General features: G+C 38.7%; 1 protein-coding gene across 4 annotated transcripts in view; it reads left to right on the top strand.

Annotated features, from left to right (window-relative positions):
• The window catches only part of RBM44 (RNA binding motif protein 44), a 46,744-nt gene that overhangs the window by 17,841 nt on the left and 9,116 nt on the right, over nucleotides 1-19,787 (top strand). For 3 of the 4 annotated variants that reach the window (XR_013557133.2, XM_060625853.3, XM_060625856.3), the window contains exons 7-15: nucleotides 94-116; nucleotides 249-333; nucleotides 2,371-2,485; nucleotides 3,472-3,600; nucleotides 5,773-5,852; nucleotides 5,957-6,027; nucleotides 7,987-8,233; nucleotides 14,331-14,476; nucleotides 14,617-14,761. Coding sequence is in view for 3 of the 4 variants with exons in the window: in XM_060625853.3 (XP_060481836.2) it covers nucleotides 94-116; nucleotides 249-333; nucleotides 2,371-2,485; nucleotides 3,472-3,600; nucleotides 5,773-5,852; nucleotides 5,957-6,027; nucleotides 7,987-8,233; nucleotides 14,331-14,476; nucleotides 14,617-14,740 (1,020 nt within the window). In the remaining variant the exon portion in view is untranslated. The remainder of the gene's footprint in view (nucleotides 1-93; nucleotides 117-248; nucleotides 334-2,370; nucleotides 2,486-3,471; nucleotides 3,601-5,772; nucleotides 5,853-5,956; nucleotides 6,028-7,986; nucleotides 8,234-14,330; nucleotides 14,477-14,616; nucleotides 14,762-19,787) is intronic. The other variant, XM_078450685.2, reaches the window with a different exon arrangement.

Here is a 19,787-nt window from a genome sequence, read left to right as displayed (position 1 = left end):
TATGTTTGTGTGTTTTAGAATTCAGATTTTACTTCATTTACACAGAATACATCTTAAACTAAGAGATTGTTCTTCCCTTTGCTCTCTTTCCAGCTAATGAAAGAGGAATCACACGTGTAAGTTATGGTTTCATCCAATGTAGAATTCATTAGATCTTAAAAACTGCTTAATTCGGTTAACTTTCAGTTTTCTGTTGGTTCTTTTTCAGAACACTGACAGATTCCTTCACGAAGTGTTTCTCTGTTTAGCTTTTCAGGAGCAGATTCTGAACTAGATAATCAAAGTACATGTGATGTTGACGTCCCTTCACGCCTAAAAAAGACTCCGTCTCAAGTGAGATTTTTAAAAAGTAGTTGATCGGGGTAAATCTTTAATTTTATGGCTTAAGCAAAGAAAACTGTAATGTTCGGAAGCCCTCACGTCTTTCTTTTCACTCGGCTCACTTTGTGTACTACCATTTGAGGGATGTAACTGGTTCGAAGGAACTTAATGTCCTGATCAGACCGATGTCAGCAGCGTATGTTCAGTGGGGTGACCATATATAACTTAGTGTCAAACCAGGAGACTTCTGAGGGTGGAAGGCAGTGACGTTAATGACTCCCTGTGACAGGTGTAAACCTGAACTGCATCAGGCAGACCAGGCCGTGTGGCCACCATCATAGTGTGATCCAGGGTGGTTAAAACTAAAAAATTGTTGCCCGTATCTCAGGAGGTAAAGTAATATCTCCTTCATTTTAGACCAGGCAGAGGTTTAATTCCTTTATTATTGAATTGATAAAAATAGTTTCTAAATGCCTTCCGTAGGTTTTCTTCATCTCTTTTGTTCCCCTAAGGAATTGTCTGTCAGATGGCAGTCTGTGCGAGAGCACTCTGCAAATTGTGAAGTGATACAGAAACACAGGTTTTGGTCCATTGTCAAGTGAGGCAATGGCGTAGAAAAGCTAAAGTTTATTTCTGTTTTCTGATTTTGCTCTTAACCCTGAGGTTATATTATTTGGGTAGTCTTAAATAAAAAGATGCATTTCGAGGCCAAAAGTAAAATACTTAATATTGAGTTATATACTTTTCTATTAACACATGATTAAAAGCAAATTACTTTAGCAAATGATGTGTTCCATTGTCTGCTTGTTTAAAAAAAGTCTCAGTTATCCACAAACAGATCTACAGCCAGATTTTTACATCTTCACATTTCTCACATAGTTTGTTAAAACATGTTAATTTAGTAATATATAATGTTTTGGAGGATTTTTTTTCATCACTGTAGTGGGAACAGTGATATAACCTGCTTATTTGGGGACAACAGTATTGTCTTTAAAAATACAAGATGCATGGGAATGCAAATTGGTGCAGCCGCTCTGGAAAGCAGTGTGGAGGTTCCTCAGAAAATTAAAAATAGACCTACCCTATGACCCAGCAATAGCACTGCTAGGAATTTATCCAAGGGATCCAGGAGTGCTGATGCATAGGGGCACTTGTACCCCAATGTTTATAGCAGCACTCTCAACAATAGCCAAATTGTGGAAAGAGCCTAAATGTCCATCCACTGATGAATGGATAAAGAAATTGTGGTTTATATACACAATGGAGTACTACGTGGCAATGAGAAAAAATGAAATATGGCCCTTTGTAGCAACGTGGATGGAACTGGAGAGTGTGATGCTAAGTGAAATAAGCCATACAGAGAAAGACAGATACCATATGGTTTCACTCTTATGTGGATCCTGAGAAACTTAAGAGAAACCCATGGGGGAGGGGAAGGGGAAAAAAAAAAAAAGAGGTTAGAGTGGGAGAGAGCCAAAGCATAAGAGACTCTTAAAAACTGAGAACAAACTGAGGGTTGATGGGGGGTGGGGGATGGGTATCGAGGAGGGCACCTGTTGGGATGAGCACTGGGTGTTGTATGGAAACCAATTTGACAATAAATTTCGTATATTGAAAAATAAAATAAAATAATGTGTAAAGAGTAGCTGTTACACGTGATAAAGAAATACTGCTTTTTACAAATAAAAGGTATATTTCAGCACACATTAAATATATTACTGTTAATTGTTAATGTGAAAAATACTAGCATACTTCTGAAAAGCCTCTCAAGTACTTCTAGTGTTGTATGTATGCCACACTTTGCTAACCATTGAAGGTGTTAGTTGCCATACACAGACTGGCTTCAAATCCTTACTCTGGTTACGTGTGGCCAACGTAAAGCAACAGGTTGCTTTCCTTGCAGTTGCTCGGCCAAAGGAAATGGTGGAGCTCTTGCTGCCTCCGTCGTCGTGCGGGCCACCCAGGGCCCATGGTGAGTGCCTACTGCGGAATAGTGTCCAGTAACTATCGGTCCTTATTTATTGTTTTTTTCATTATTTTAATCCTCAGATGTCCTTACTATCTGACGATAGTTCTCCTAAACAGGATACTTTACCCAAGGAAGATGGCTTAAAAAATGGTGACATAGATATAGACTTTAGTCAGCTGAAACTTGATGAAAAAGGTCAGTGTAAAGATGTAGTCCCGTGTCATTGCCAGAAAACTCAATAAAGTTTAAAATATTCCTAGTGCCCATTCATTAAATCAGAATAAATATTTTTAATTTACTGAATGTCATCAGTCTGATTATGAAAGTGAAATACATTCTTCTTACGTCTACTTAACATGTGTAAGGTTATTTAACGCCAAATAACCATACAGGCTTAATCTTCTGCTTCATGTTCTCCAATCTGAAAAGTCTTTCTTCTGTCCAATTTGCATCTATATAAGTCGTACTTTGTTTTTAGTTTTGCCCTCTATGGAAAAAGATGATAATTATTCCAAAAAGATCATTAATTCAGTTTTTAATGACATAGAGCTGCAGTACTGTTTAATCCCTTTTTTAAATGTTTGCTATTATTCTGTGTATAAAAATTTAATTTCACTTAAAGATCAGAAAAGTAAGGCCTTCAATAAACTGGGAATCAGTGTTAATTAAAGGAAAAGTGGCCCCTTTCCCCCACTCAAGCTTTCTCTCTCTCTTTCCCTGTCTAAAATTAAAAAAAAAAAAAAAATTTTTTTTTTTAAAGGGTGCCTGGGTGGCTCAGTCAGTTGAATATCTGACTCTTGATTTTGGCTTAGGTCATAATACTAGGGTCGTGGGATCGAGCCCCACGTGGGGCTCCATGCTGAGCTTGGAGCCTGCTTAAGATTCTCTTTCTCCCTTTCTCCCCTGCTCATGCAGTCTCGCTTTCTCTGAAATAAAAAAGTAATAAATAAACAAATAAATACTGGGAAGCAGATCACTCAGAATAGTACTTTTTATTCAGGGGCTACTGAAAAACCCTTCTCAAAGAATCTTTATGCTTGGTCTATACTTTGCTGATACTTATTTTTACCTAAAACTAATAATTGTCATCATGCTGATTCATTCTAAGAAGCTTGTTAGATAATTTCTCAGAGAGTTTAACATCATACATAATTCATAGCTACTTCTGATTAATTTCTCAGGCTGCAAAAATTACCGAGACGTAAGTGAAGACTGGTTTGATGCTAAAGAAAACCTGACAGGAGTTGACTTGTCAGGAATACAAGAAAATCAAATAGAGAAGGACAAAGGGGATCCAAAGTTTACACAAGGTTGGTTGTTAACGGTTTACTAAGAAATCCTGAATTACTGTAGCTCATCTTGTAGCCATCTCTTGTGTTATTCTGGGGACTAAACTTTTAATATTTTATTGTCGTGGCTTTCCTTTATAAATATAAAAAATAAGACATTGGACATTTGGAGGTCAATTTTTCTAGAAAGTAAATCCGTTTAAAATGTTCATTTCTCCTTCAGAAAACTGCTAAAAGCTTAAATCCCAGATTTGGTTCGCAGGTAGAGGTCCGCGTCCTCCCCCACCACTCAAGGCCAACACCAGTGCTCTTTCAGGGTGCTCTTTCCCCTTGACCCTCAGCAGACGTTTTCTAGCAGGAGGGGTATGTGGTGGACAGAACCAGCTTCCCAGTTTGTGTCAGGCACCCAGTGCTGTCTCTCAAATGGGCATGAGAGATCAAAACTGTCTGCTTTCCCTCACTTTCGTAATTTATTTCGTTTCAAGAATGTTTCCATCTTTAGATAGTCTTTAATTGCTTATAATCATTGTAATTTCCTCTCGTGTCCGTGATCATTGCCATTCTGTCATTTCTAGATATATGCTCCCTTCCTTTATTTTTTGCCTATATGTTTTCTTTTCTTTGACATAATGGCAATGGTTTTTAGGGGGGTCTTTTGGCTTGTATAAATAATGCTTACTAATATTTTTAAATAAAATGTAAGGAAATTTTACCTGAAGGTTCTCCAACCTGCATTAACCACTCTTAATATACTTTACCATCAATTTATGCATTTCTTTATGCATATATGTAATATACATATGCAGTTTAACATAAATGACATTATTTCATCTACTTTTATCGCAACTAATTTTTTTCCTTTCCTTGCGTTATTTTTGTCTACATCACTTGGCACGCACTGTGTACATAGCTTACTTGATCTGTGGACTGCCTTCCCACGGTAGCTCAGAGGGGTCGGATTTTTCTGTATTTCGTTCACTACCCATACCCAGTGCTACGTACAGTGTTCTGCCCGTGGGGTGTTTAGTGGTCATGTTTGTATTGAACTAGTGAAAGGAGGGTCTCCGTTGGCTCTCTGTAGCTCCTTGCTCCCTCACCCCAGTGTAAAAATCTACAGATAATTAGTTACGCTATTTTCTCTACAACAGTACATTATAAACCAAGAGATTAAAGGAAGTAAGTTAATGAAGAAGGTTGTTATTGCCTAGAGATGAAGGATTCTGCCTGAATCCCAGCAGCACCACTTAATGAGATTTGTGACCTAAACTCCTAAGACCTTGGCATCCTTCTCTACAGAATGGAAACGATGGCAGTTGCTGGGTCATGGGGTGCCCTTGAGCATTACACGAGGTGACGCGTATGCAGTGCTGGGTATATTAGAGAGTGAGAAATGTGAGAAAGTCAAGCTTAAAACTCTCCCACTATTATATACAAATAGGAAACAAATTAAAGCTGCTCTAAGAATTCATTCAACAGATATCTGTTGTCTACCACTGATGTGCCAGCTTATAGGTTTGGACAGTAAATTGAAAGAATCTCAGTTCAGTAAATCCTTCTTGATTTCAGACCAAGTTCTCTTCAAAATAGGGACCGTGAAAATGCATTCTAAGAATTCTGAATTTTATCAAACCAAAAATACATCTGTAATCCTAATATTTGTGGTTCCCAAAAAGTGCTATGTAAATCAAGTTATTTGTACCCCCCCCCCTTTTTTTCAATGTGCCGTTACCACTGCCACAGGCTGATATTTTTCTGATTTTGAAGGTTTTGTTGGTGGGATGCTTCCCCAGCAAAGGAATAAACATAAACCCTGGCCAGTGTTACCATGGGGGCAGCTAGGATCCTGTGTGCATCCAGCATCGTAGACAGCACTTCTCTGCACCAACGGCAAGGGAAAGACGCCTTTCTTGGTTATGATGTACTCGATTATCTGATTAGACGTTATTGACCCGTTTTTGAGCTGCAAGAGGCTTAGTATCAACCGATCCAGTCTCTGTGTTTTGAGGATGATGGGTTTAAGGCCCCCAAACCTTCAACCTGTACTCTAGGCTCTCGGTCTTCAGTCTAGTGCTGATATTTGGTAGTAACTGCGTACTGAGCTTTGTAATCATAAGAAAAAAGGTTTCAGGGTTCTTTTCAGATATCACAACAATAACGGTCATCTTCTGTTCTACATTGTTTCTCTACAAGCAGAAATGAAAAATTCTGAACCTTTACGAAAAGAGAAAGGTTATTTGATACATGTCGGTGGTCTCTGCCCTTCAGTCTCTGAGGTATGCCGGGACTCATTTTTTGAGTTTCATTGTACAACCCATGAAATGTTCATATTTCGATTATTTTTCTCCCTACCTTTCACAAACTTTTACTTTTCTTTTAGGCTGACTTAAGGTCTCATTTCCGGAAATACCAAGTTTCTGAAATTGCGATCTATGATTCAACTAATTACAGGTATGTGTCCCACATTCAGTAAATGTGCGCTTGCTGGGTGTCTGCCGTGTGCCAGAAGTTCTGTAGTGGACATCAGCCACAGCCCTGCTAAAATCCAGGGCCACTGCCACGGAGGTTTCCCAGCCTGGTAGAGGGAGTCACGTTAGCTACGTTAAACACATTAGCTAAAGTCACTAATTGGAGGCGTTTGGTTTTCTTTATATTCATTTTTGAGAGGGAGGACGAACAGAGGATCCGAAACAGGATCCATGCTGACAGCAGAGAGCCTGCTGCTGGGCTCGAACTCATGAACCAAACCGTGAGATCATGACGTGATCTGAAGTCAGATGCTTAACTGACTGAGCCCCCCAGGTGCCCCAATTGGTGCTGTTCTTTTTTTTTTTTTTAAGTTTATTTATTTATTTGGGCAGGAAGGGGCAGAGAGAGTAGGAGAGAGAAAATCCCAAGCAGGCTTCATACTGTCAACACGGAGCCCAGTGTGGGTCTCGAACTCATGAACCATGAGATCATGACCTGAGCTGAAGTCACTTGGTGCTGTTCTGAATCAAATCTTTCATTGTACCTTTTGATTTGCCATTAATTTAGCTAGACGGCTTATGGTTTGGGTTCCGTTCCCAGGTGCATCAGTAGCTTGCTGAATAAATTTGGGCAAGTTACTTAACCTTTCTGTACCTCAGGCTCCCATCTGTAAAGTGAGGATAACAATAGTACCTTCACAGCTCTGAAACTATCATTAAATAAGTAAAGCAATATGAGTAAAGCCTAGCTTCCAATAGCGCTCAGAAAATTGTACTTTTATTTTTTTAATTACCTTTTGGTTGAGGCTTTTCTGTTTTTTACATCGTCTGCATATAGTCATTTCCAATATGTATCGTGCCACTTTCTGTTTTGTGATGATTGTAGGAACATTCGAAAGTATCAAATAGTAATGGTGATAATTTCATGGAAATGGCCTTAACTGTTTTATCACTAATGATGATAGCTTTCTATTTCAGATATAAAAGTCTTTACCAATTAAGAAAATATCCTGTCTGTAGTTGGGGGTTGAAATTTATTAAAAATAGTTGTTGAATTTTGTCTTAAATGGAGTCACTCAAGATCATGTGCTTGGTTAATTTGACCTATTGGTATGTTGTTAATACATTTCACTACATTAAATTAGTTTTGTAATCCTTGAAGTATCACTTGATGTGAAATATTTTTTTAGTGTTTGTTGCATCTTTTTTTAAAAAAACTTTGTGTTTTTTTTATTGCTTGAAATATTACACATTTTGTGTGGAAATTTAGAAGGCACAACCAAAAGGAAAAATACAAGAGGTTATGAAAATATATTCGTAGTCCCTTCTTTTGAAAACAACTCCTTTTCAGATTTGGTGTATGTCCTTCCGTTGACACGCCTAGAGCCGGTGCTTACAGAAAGGTGACTCATTTTCAGATGGATGGTTAAAATTCTGGCTGGATTTTCTGACTTCTTTTTTGGCCCTTTTATTTTGTCCCTATCAAGGTCCTGAGGATATTCTCTTACATATTCTGCCAAATGTTTTTAAAATCTGCCTTCCACAGTTTAAGCCTTTGATCTACCTGGAGGTTATGTTTGTGTATAGAGATTAATTCTAATTTCTTTAGAATGGATAACCAGCTGTCCTAAAACAACTAATCTGTGTTGGTCTGTCAGATAGCAACTTTGCAAATGTTTCCCAGTAAATTTTAATATAAAATCAATAGAGAATTCATAAGAAATGCTATCTTTTATTTCCCCTCTTTAGTTTGTTTTATTCAGTTACTCTAAATAAATATTCTTCCTAATTCTAATCTAAGGTAAGTAGAATAACTTTTTTATTTTTAAGAGCAGCTGTCTTGTAAAAGATACGTATTTGTCTTATCCAGTAGTTACAAAGTGAAGTTTGAGGCAATTTAAAGTCATTAACAACCTTTCGGTTTTCTGCTTTTATGTGTTAGGTATGCATCCCTTGCTTTTAAAAAAAGCATTGATGCGAAGATGGCCGTGAAAGAAATGAATGGGATAGAAATAAATGGGAAATCGGTAAATGTGCGTCTTGTGAAAACTCCTGGAGAATATACATCATCTCTTTCCTACAAAAATGGAATGGAGAGAAGCACCAGCAAGGAAATTAGCTCAGCCTCCTCTGTTTCGAGATTGCCCAGAACTAGGCCAAGGCAGCTGGGATCTGAGCAAGACAGCGAGGTTAGTTTTCTTGATGGATCCCGTACATGGTCTCTGTATATGCCAGGCTGCAATAAGGAGCTTTGCAGAACAAGTAACTCTAGAATCAGGGATCTTGAAGTGGGAACGAGAATGGTAACCTGAACCTTGGACCCAGCCTAACCTGTTCTTTGTGCCAGTCCAGTAGCTCTTGGCGGTGGAGGGGGAATGTAGATCTTTGTAGTTTCTCTTTACCATTAATTAGGCTCTTCACCAGTGCTTGCCAGTATTTTTTTTGTCTCTCATTTCGCAGACAGTATTGCTGTGCAAGTAGTTAATTACGCTCTCATCATCCTTTTTACACAGTTAATCTTAGCACAAAATTGTTAAAACCACAAAATAAAGTGATTGTGTTATATATGCCCCCGATTCTGCCTTATCAGGGTCTTAAAACACCACATGAACAGGGATGAAGTCGCCTCATTCACTCCCATCTCTCCACTGCTCAGCAAAGTGCCTGGCATTCTAGAACATCATTCCAGAATATTGTCTTATGTTCCATTTCCTTTTCTTATGATCTCACTTTTTCCAGAATGTCATATAAATGATACCATGTACCTTATTTGTCTGAGCTCCTTTGAGATTGATCCATGTTGTTGTGTGTATAGCATTTCATGCTGTTCATGTTTTGACCATTTTTATTGGCTTTTTTTTTAACTTTTTTTAGGTTTTCATTTAAATTCCACCTAGTTAATATGCCGTATAATATTAGTTTTTGGTATGCAGTGTAGTAATTCAACACTTCCTTATATCAACCGGTGCTCATCATGGCGGTCATATGTTGACATATGTTCCATCTATCCCTACTTTGTTGAGGGTTTTTATCAAGAATAGAGGCTGTATTTTTTCAAATGCTTTCTCTGCATTTTTTGACAGGATCATATGGTTCTTTTTTCTTTATTGACGTGGTATATCACAGTTGATTTGCGAATATTGAACCAACCCTGCAGCCCAGGAATAAATCCCACTCGGTCATGGTGAATAATTCTTTTAATGTACTGCTGCATTCGATTAGCTGGTATTTTATTGAGAATTTTTGTATCCATGTTCATCAGGGATATTGGCTTGTAATTCTCTTCTTTAGTGGTGTCTTTGCCTGGTTTTGGAATCAAGGTAATGCTGGCATCATAGAATGTGTTTGGAAGTTTTCCTTCCACTTCTATTTTTGGGACAATTTGAAAAGAATAGGAATTATTCTCCTGGGAAGCCATGTGGCCCAAGACTTTTGTTTGTTGGGAGATTTTTGATTACTGATTCAATTTCTTTGCTTGTTTTGGGTCTGTTCAAGTTTTCTATTTCTTCCTGTTTCAGTTTTGGTAGTTTGTGAGTTTCTAGGAATTTGTCCCATTTCTTCCAGATTGTCCGGTTTGTTGTCGTATAATTTTTCATTCGTAATTTCATTCATAATTTTATCTATTTGGGTCCTTTCTCTTTTCATTTTGATAAGTCTGGCTAGAGATTTATCAATTTTATTAATTCTTTCAAAGAACCAGCTGTTTGTTTTGTTGATCTGCTCTACTAGGTCTTTTTTGTTTCTACATTGTTTATTTCTGCTCTAATCTTTATTATTTCCCTTCTTCTGCTGGCTCTAGGGTTTATTTGCAATTCTTCTAGCTTCTTCAGGTGTAAGGTTAGGTTGTGTATTTGAGACCTTTCTTGCTTCTTGAGATAGGCCTGAGATATTCTTCCTCTTAGAACTGCCTTTGCTGCATCCCAAAGGTTTTGAATTGTTGTGTTTTCATTTTCACTTGCTTCCAAGTATTTTTTATTTTTTCTTTAATTTCCTGGTTAACCCATTCATTCTTTAGTAGGGTGTTCTTTAACTTGCATGTATTTGAGGGCTTTCCAAATTTTTTCTTGTGGTTGACTTCAAGTTTAATTGCATGTGGTCTGAAAATATGCATGGTATGATCTCAGTCTTTTTGTACTTGTTGAGGGCTGATTCATGCCCCAGTATGTGATCTATTCTGGAGAATGTTCCATGTGCACTTGAAAGTAATGTATATTCTGCTGCTTTATGATGAAATGTTCTGAATATATGTTAATCCCACGCAGTCCAATGTGTCATTCAAAGGCACTGTTTCCTTGTTGATTTTCTGCTTAGAAATATCTGTCCATTGCTGTAAGTGGGTGTTAAAGTCACCTATTATTCTTGTATTGTTATCAATGAGTTTCTTTATGTTTGTTAATTAATTGGTTTATAAATTTGGGAGTTTCACATTGAGGGCATAAATATTTATAATTGTTAGATCTTCTAGTTCATCTGATAAAAGTATGGCTACTCCAGCTTTCTTTTGACATCCATTAGCATGATAGATGGTTCTCCATCCCCTCACTTTCAATCTGCAGGTGTCTTTAGTACTAAAATGAGGCTCTGGTAGGCAGCATATAGATTGATCTTGGTTTTTTAGCCATTTTGATACCCTGTGTCTTGATTGGAGCATTTAGTCCATTTACATTCAGAGCGATTCTTGAAAGATACACATTTAGTGCCGTTGTGTTAACCTATTGAGTTCGTATTTCTAGTGATGTTCTCTGGTCCTTTCTAGTCTTTGTTGCTTTTGGTCTTTTTTTTCTCTACTCAGAGAGTACCCCTTAAAATTTCTTACAGGGTTGGTTTAGTGGTCACTAACTCCTTTAGTTTTTATTTGTCTGGGAAATTCTTTATCTCTCCTATTCTGAATGACAGCTTTGCTGGTTAAAGAATTCTTAGCTGCATATTTTTCCCATTCAGCTTGTTGAATGTATCCTCTCACTCCCTTCTGGCCTGCCAAGTTTCTGTGGACAGAGCTCCTGTGAACCTGCTCTATCTTCCCATGTAGGTTAAGGTGTTGTTTCGTTTTGTTTTGTTTTGTTTTTACCTTGCTGCTTTCAGGATTCTTTCCTTGTCTGAATATTTTGTGAATTTGACTGTGATATGCCTTGGCAATGGTCGACTTTTGTTGAATTTGATGGGAGTTCTCTGCTTCTTAGATTTAGATGTATGTGTCCTTCCCTAGATAAGGGAAGTTTTTAGCTACTTTGTTTGAATAAACTTTCTGCCCCTTTTGCTTTCTCTTTGTTTTCTGGGACTCCTATGATACAAATATTACTCCTTTTTAATAAGTCACTGGGTTCCCTAAATCTACCTCCGTGATCTGTTAGCTTTTTCCCTATTCTTTTCAGCTTCATTATTTTACATAATTTCATCTTCTGTATCACTGATTTGCTCCTCTGCTTCATCCATCCTCATTTTTATGGCCTCCATTTGGGTTTGGATCTCAGTTATGGCGTTTTTAATTTTGGCTTGACTAGATTTTAGGTTTGTTTTTTGTTTTTTTTTTTATCTCTGCAGGAAGGAATTCTCTGATGTCTTCCATGCTTTATTTAAGGCCCAGCTAGTATCCTTATAACCATTGTTTTAAATTCTAGTTCAGTCATCATACTTATATCTGTATTGATTCAATCTCTGGCCATGAGATCTACTTCCTATTCTTACTCTGGGGTGAATTCCTTAATTTTGTCATTCTGTCCAGAAAGAAAAGAAGGAAAACAAAACAAACAAAAAAAGAAAAAACAAAAACAAACTAGATCCTGGGTGTGTTTAGGTCTGCTTGTAAAAAGAATCTAGATTCAAAAATTTTAAATAAATGAAATGAAAATAAATAAAAAAAATATCTAAAAATATGTACATAAATTTTAAAAATAATAAGAAATTTAAAAGGATTTGAAAAAAATGAAAAAAATAAAAAATTTAAAGAATAAAAGTAAACAGCAAGCTAGATCCTATTTCCCCTGGAGCTAAAGCTTTGCAGCACTATGATCAATAGACTTGGTGCAAGAGAGGGGTTTATGCTGGGCTTCTGAGGGAGGGGCCTGCTGTGCTGATTCTCAGGCTGACTTATTTCAGTGGAGATGCACCTCCAGGGTGCAGGGGGGCAGGCAGGTGTAAGTGGTCCTGTCCTCCACTATGTGGCGCTGTCTTGCCCCCTGAAGGCTTTCATGCCTGATGGGTGGAATGAATATGGCCATGCCTTGCTCTCTAGCCCAGGATGAAAGATTGCATCCCTACTCTTCAGGGAACCCTCACAGAAGAGTAATCAGTCACCCTTCTTGCATCCCCCAGTTTCCGTCAGAACTCTGCATTCACCCTGCCTGTGTCTGAACTTTTTTATCTCAGATGTGCAACTGAGTTTCAAAACTCCAAATTTTAGGCACTCCTGCTTGGATTGGCACTGTTCCTCTGGGGGAGGGTCTCCCCACGCTTTTGCCATTTGCTTTCTGACCTTGCAAGGAAAGTGGTGGTACGACCCCGCAGTGGTTTGGAGTTTATCACAAAATAGAGCAGACAGCCTGCGCCCTGCTCGCTGCCCTCAGCGGCCGTCCCGCTCCTGTGCCTGGAACCGTGCAGCACGTTGGCACCACCTGTTCTCACTCGTGCAACTGCACCCCACTTTGCAACCTGAGCACCTTTAAGCCAGGCACATCCCCCACCATAGCAAAGTGCTAAAAATTCAGATTTTGCCCTCTGAAGCTTATACTACTTTGGGGTAGCCTCCATAAGCAGGCTCACTCCCCACGGCTGGACCCACAGTTGTATCTCCCCCAAGTCAACTCTCCACACCTGCTACCTTCCAGAAGGTGGTCACTTTTCTACTTGTAGACTCACAGGTTTTGTTCTCTCTCCGCTTGATTTGTAGGGTGTACAGAAGGATGTGATAACTATCTAGTTGTGTTGGAGGGATGAGACAAGCTTCGGGTGCCCTTACGCCGCCATCTTGACTCCTCCCTCCGAGTTAATTCTTATTTAATATGTGAGATATTGTCACCTTTCTTTTCTCAGATTCTCAAGATTTTTTCATCACATTCATTTATTCAGAAGAGGCTTATTGTCTACAACGAGAGGCAGAACCTCTCTGCTGTCTGCTCATTATGTGACTGGGCAGATTACCTAATCTCTGTGTCTGAGCTTCCTTATCTTAAAACGGGAATAATAGTTCCTACTTGGCAAATGTTGTGAGGTTTAAATGAGGTTAATACAAAAAAAATTTTAGAACCGTGCCTGGCACAGAAAATGCACTCAGTCGATGTAACTATTAGTGTTGTTGTTTGCCAGTAATTGGGCTCTTTCTTAGAAATCTCCTCTTTTCTGTGGCTGAGCTATCAATTGTATCCCAAACTTTCATTTATTCAAGTGATTATACACCCATTGTATACATAAATACTCTAAGCACTGGGAAGGCAGCAGTGAACAAAACAGACCAAAAAATATGTGTTCTTATACAGCCTAAAGCTAGTGAAGGAGATACAGTATTAAGCAATTAAGTAAAATAGGTAATATTCTGGGATAGGTATAATATTTTGTATATCTCGGCCTGTCTTTTTATTTAAACTTTAAAGTCTCAGCCCTTCCTTTTTTAAACTTTTATGGGATATACAGTGGTTTCCTACAATTTATAGCCAACTTTCACAGTTCATAGTAATTAATCATTTTATTGTCGTCTGTTTGATTGGATTGTAACTTTCATAAGTGGAAGGGATTCTAATTTACATCACTAGCTTTCCCTCCATAGTATGTGGCCCACTTCTGGACATAGTTTGTATTGATTATATATTTAGTAAATAAAATGTAGGATATTTACAGTTACCATGTAAACCAGCCTTCCTCTGTCAGGTTGGGTAAGAATTAAGCCTCCGTGCTCTAAGCCTAAGATACCCACTGTATATGGTGAATTAACCTCTCTTCTGTGCACCAGAAATGGAACTAGCTATGTCCTATCTTTGGGGAAATTGAGAAAGTAGTTGATACCTTTGTTCTGTGGGTCAGATGAAGAATCCCAGTTGAGAAAGACTGATTTAGACATAGCTTCAAATATTTTGTAACTACTATTAGAGAACAGGTGTGGCATTTTTTTTAACTAACATGGCTCTGAACACGGCTCAAGGAAATCTGCTTGATGTAAATAATCCCAAATCAAAGTAAATTTCTTAGGAATTTCGATTTTACCATTTATAATTTTAAATTCTGTTTTAATTACATAAGCTGACGTGTCTATATAATGGTTCCTGCTTTTAAGAAAACTTTAACATGCTTATTTAGGGTGTCAAGAAGAATTGTAAACAGATTGAATCTCCTAAATTATTACCTGATACTCCTATTCGATTCATACCTCCAAATACGTTGAATCTGCGTAGCTTTACCAAAATCATGAAGAGACTGGCTGAACTACATCCAGAAGTTAGCAGGTAATGAATGACTTCAATTGTGTTTTAAGTGGTTTTAGTATTTTTATGTACAAATATAGTTCAATGCAATAGCTTACCCATATTTAGAATGTGCTGCTTTGGAAAGGACAAGTGCTCATGTGTGTTTTCCTTTTGCGTAGAGACCATATTATAGATGCTCTTCAGGAAGTAAGAGTAAATCATAAAGGTTTTCTGAATGGCTTATCTATTAATACTATTGTGGAAATGACTTCATCTGTTTTGAAAAACTCTGATTCCAGTTAGGAATAAAAGAAGCAACAAGAGGTAAATTAAGCATATATTTTATATTTAAATATTACTTAAACATTGTAAGCTATTGGGGCGCATGGGTGGCTCAGTAGATTGAGCATCTGACTTCATTTTGGCTCAGGTCATGATCTCAGAGTCATGGGATTGAGCCCCGTGTTGAGCTCCGTGCTGAGCATGGAGCCTGCGTAGGATTCTCTCTGTCCCTCTGTCCCTCTCCGCCACTTGTGCTCATGCATTCTCTAAGATTAAAAAACAATTTTTTTAAGCTATTGATTTTGTTTTCAAATAGAAATAGTATTAAATTTAAAAATAATGATATTATAAAATTAAAAAGCAAATACACCGTATTAGTTAACTCTTAATGCAAAACCAGTTACCCAAAACTTGATTGGCCTACACAACATTTATCATCTCATAGTTTGCAGGTCAGGATTCAGCAGTGGCTTAGCTGGGTGGTTTTAACGTAGGGACTCTTGTGATGTTGCAGCAAGGTATTGCCTGGGCTGCAGTCATCAGGAGGCTTGACGGACACTGGAGGATGTGCTGCTAGGACGGCTCATTCCCAGGACTGTTGGCCACATGGGCCTCACCGCATGGGCCTCTCCTCGGGGCTGCAGTATCTGTACGTTGTGGCAGCTGGCTTCCCCAGAGCGGAGCAAGATGGACGCTCCAGTTTCTTTGTGACCTGTCACACTCCATGGTTTCTGTCACGTTCTTTTAGATGTGAGTCACTGTGTGCAATCCATACTCCACAAGAGGGGATTAAGTTCCATCTCTTGAAGAAAAGTATATCAAAGAATTTGTGTATATGTTTTTTAATTACATGCACCAACATAGGATCTTTTGTTATAGTGAATGGGGATTTGTTTTCACTTATACCTGTCTAGGTGATTAAAGCCAGCTTTTATAGACAGCAGATCAAAAAGCCGAATAAATTTAAAGAATATCTGTTAAACAAGGCACTGGGGAGCTGTCGAGGTAATGAGGAATCGGTGGGCCAGGGTGCAGCGATGAGTCTCAGGGAAACGTGCCCAGTGTCGGGACCACTTTTTCCGTGCTATTATTGGCAGAGGGGGAGCTAGTTTAAGGGACCCTCGGATGGCATTGAAGCCAGGGAGATGGGGCGTTGGTGAACTCTCAGCAATGGGTTGGAACCTCAGCAGGTTAAGTAACTGAACCAGAAACAGAGTTCCTCAGAGAGACTGTAACTCAGCTTCAGAAGTTATTTCCTAAGTTGGAGGGATCTGGGGTTATTTCTTTCATGCACCTAGAGGAAATGAAGAAAAGAATTCTCTGGAATAAAGCAGTATCATTTTAGGCTTCAAATCATTTCTGCCAACAATTTTGCACATACCAGTTATTTAGTAAATAAGAGTGCACAATCCAAAATAACTAATAAATGAAGTGAGACCACATGAATGAAAATTAGCATAAACACTAGATTATAGAAATTACCCACAGGGACTCCAAATGTTTAAGTTATCAGACACATTAAAAAAATACATGCTTATAGGGATGCCTGAATGGCTCAGTTGGTTAAGCATCCAACTCTTGATTTCAGCTCAGGTTGTGATCTTCCAATTTGTGAGACCAAGCCCTGAGTCGGGTTCCCACCCTTGACAATGCAGAGCCTGCTTGGGATTCTCTCTCTCTCTCCCTCTCTCTCTCTCCCTCTCTCTCTCTCTCTCTCTCTGCCCCTCCTCAGCTTATGCCCGTGCTCTATCGCACACGTGTGCGCTCTCTCTCTCAAAATAAATATTTTTTAAAAAAGAAGAAAACACATATTCTTATATGTGATAGACTGTTGCAAAAATGGCCATAGCTGTTCTCTTCCCTGCACTCATGACCGTGTGCAATGTGACTTTGAGGCTCCTTTCATCAGGATGTGCAGTCTGTTTTCCCACCCACTTGAATCTGGACCAGCCTTTTGACTTGCTTTGACAAGTTGTGCCATTTCGAAGCCTGGTCTTCAAGAGGACGTGATTACTCTGCTCTCTGAAACCACATGAAGCCCCCATCTGCTAGAGGACAAAAGATTACAGGGAAGACAGCCGAGGCATCCCAGCCTGTAACCAGCTGCCCCCAAACGTGTGACTTGGCCTAGATCCAGAGATCACCTCCCCAGCCTGGCAGCTGCCCCTGAAGGCCCTAGTGAGCCTGACCAGGACGAGAAGAATCACTCCCCTGAGTCCAGCCCATTGCTGAACTGTGGATTTATAGGCTTGAATAGATGGCCATTGTTTCAAGCTACTAAGCTTTGAAGGTGATTTATTACACACAAGAGCTAACATTCAGATTTATTATAGTAAGGGGAGCAAAAGACAAGATTGAGAATTTCAACAGAGAAATGAAAATCTTTTAAAAATGGAAATTCCACTAACAAAAAATGAAAAACTAAAAGTACTGAGTTAATAGGTTCCATGGCATCTTAGGCAGATAGTTGAAGTGAGACTTAGAAAGATGGGTGAGAAAAAAACTGTGGAATGAAGCAGAGAGAGAGAAAAGGTTGGAAAACATGAGAGAGAAGGTAAGAGAGAGGCACTGTGAGATGCTCACTGTGTGTGCAACCAAGTTTTAATAGGAAGGAAAGAGAAGGAAGAGGGGCGCCTGGGTGACTCAGTCGGTTAAGCACCTGACTCTCGATTTTAGCTCAGGCCATGTTCTCACAGCATGTGAGTTCAAGCCCCCATTGGGCTCTGTGCTGACAGCACAGACCCTGCTTCAGATTCTCCCTTTCCCTCCCTCTCTACCCTCTTCTGCTATCTCTCTCTCTTCCTCTCTCAAAATAAATAAACTTAAAAAAAAAAAAAGGAAAACAGAACAGACATAATTTTGGGGAAAACAAGATGGCTGAAATATTGTTTTAAGTGGTGAAAAACCAAGCCACAAATTCGGTAAAATCCTATTCAAATCCCAAGCAGGAAAAATAAAAAGACTTCAGTAGATGAGAGAAAAACTGCTTAATAAAACAAAGCTAAAAAGAAAATGTATAAAACAGCTAGAGGAAAAAGAATTTACCTAAAGAGTACAACAATTAGATTGACATCTGATTCTTAACAGAAGCCATCAAATAATTCTGCAAACCTTGGGTTCTTTACTCACAAAAAGAGCCTTCAAGAATAAATGTGAAATAAATATGTTTTTACTCAAGAAAAAACTAAGATAATTTGTTTCTTAGAAAACTTGTTACAGTAAAGAAAATACTAAAGAGTGTTCTCTAGGAAGAAGGAAAGTGATTTTATTTAATTTAATTTATTTATTTATTTATTTTGCATTTTTTAAAGTTTACATCCGAATTAGTTAGCATATAGTGCAACAATGATTTCATGAGTAGATTTCTTCAATGCCCCTTACCCATGTAGCCCATAACCCCTCCAGTAACCCTCGGTTTGTTCTCCATATTTAAAAGTCTTTTAGGTTTTGTCCCCCTCCCTGTTTTTATATTATTTTTGCCTCCCTTCCCTTGTGTTCATCTGTTCTGTGTTTTCAAGTCCTCATATGAGTGAAGTCATGATATTTGTCTTTCTCTGACTAATTTCGCTTAGCATAATACCCTCTAGTTCCATCCACGTAGTTGCAAATGGCAAGATTTCATTCTCTTTGATTGGCGAGTAATACTCCATTGTGTGTATGTGTGTATATACTCCATGTGTGTATACACACACACACGCACACACACACACACACACACACACACACCACATCTTCTTCATCCATTCGTCCATCGATGGACATTTGGGCTCTTTCCATACTTTGGCTGTTGTCAGTAGTGCTGCTATAAACATTGGGGTGCATGTGTCCCTTCGAAACAGCATCCCTGTGTCCCTTGGATAAATACCTAGTAGTGCAATTGCCGGGTCAAAGAGTAGTTCTATTTTTAATTTTTTGAGGAACCTCCATACTGTTTTCCAGAGTGGCTGCACCAGTTTGCATTCCCACCAACAGTGCAAAAGGGTTCCTCTTTCTCCGCATCCTTGCCAACATCTATTGTTGCCTGAGTTGTTAATGTTAGCCATTCTGACAGGGGTGAGGTGATATCTCATTGTGGTTTTGATTTGTATTTCCCTGATGATGAGTGATGTTGAGCATTTTTTCATGTGTCAGTTGGCCATCTGGATGTCTGGAGAAGTGTCTATTCATGTCTTCTGCCCATTTCTTCACTGGATCATTTGTTTTTTGAGTGTTGAGTTGGATAAGTTCTTTATAGATTTTGGATACTAACCCTTTATCTGATATGTCGTTTGCAAATATCTTCTCCCATTCTGTCGGTTGCCTTTTAGTTTCGCTGATTGTTTCCTCCACTGTGCAGAAGCTTTTTATTTAGACAAGGTCCCAATAGTTCATTTTTGCTTTTGTTGCCCTTGCCTCCAGAGACGTGTTGAGTAAGAAGTTGCTGCGGCCAAGATCAAAGAGGTATTTGCCTTTCTCCTCGAGGATTTTGATGGCGTCTTACATTGAGGTCTTTCATCCATTTTGAGTTTATTTTTGTGTCTGGTGTAAGAAAGTGGTCCAGGTTCATTCTTCTGCATGTCGCTGTCCAGTTTTCCCAGCACCACTTGCTGAAGAGACTGTCTTTATTCCATTGGATATTCTTTCCTGCTTTGTCAAAGATTAGTTGGCCATACATTTGTGGGTCCATTCCTGGGTTCTCTATTCTGTTCCATTGAAATGAGTGTCTGTTTTTGTGCCAGTACCATACTGTCTTGATGATTACAGCTTTGTAGTATAGCTTGAAGTCTGGGATTGTGATGCCTCCCGCTTTGGTTTTCTTTTTCAGGATTGCTTTGGCTATTTGGGGTCTTTTCTGGTTCCATGCAAATTTTAGGATTATTTGTTTAAGCTCTGTGAAGAATGCTGGTGTTGTTTTGATAGGGATTGCATTGAATATGTAGATTGCTTTGGGTAGTATCGACATTTTAACAATATTTGTTCTTCCCATCCAGGAGCATGGAATCTTTTTCCATTTGTGTGTGTGTGTGTGTGTGTGTGTGTGTGTGTGTGTGTGTGTTCTTCATTTCTTTCATAAGCTTTCTATAGTTTT

This window comes from Panthera onca, chromosome C1 (genome assembly GCF_046562875.1).
Source record: "Panthera onca isolate mPanOnc1 chromosome C1, mPanOnc1 haplotype 2, whole genome shotgun sequence".
Lineage (NCBI taxonomy): Eukaryota > Metazoa > Chordata > Mammalia > Carnivora > Felidae > Panthera > Panthera onca.
The sequence above is the reverse complement of the archived record's forward strand: the minus strand, read 5'-3'. Positions and strand labels throughout refer to the sequence as shown.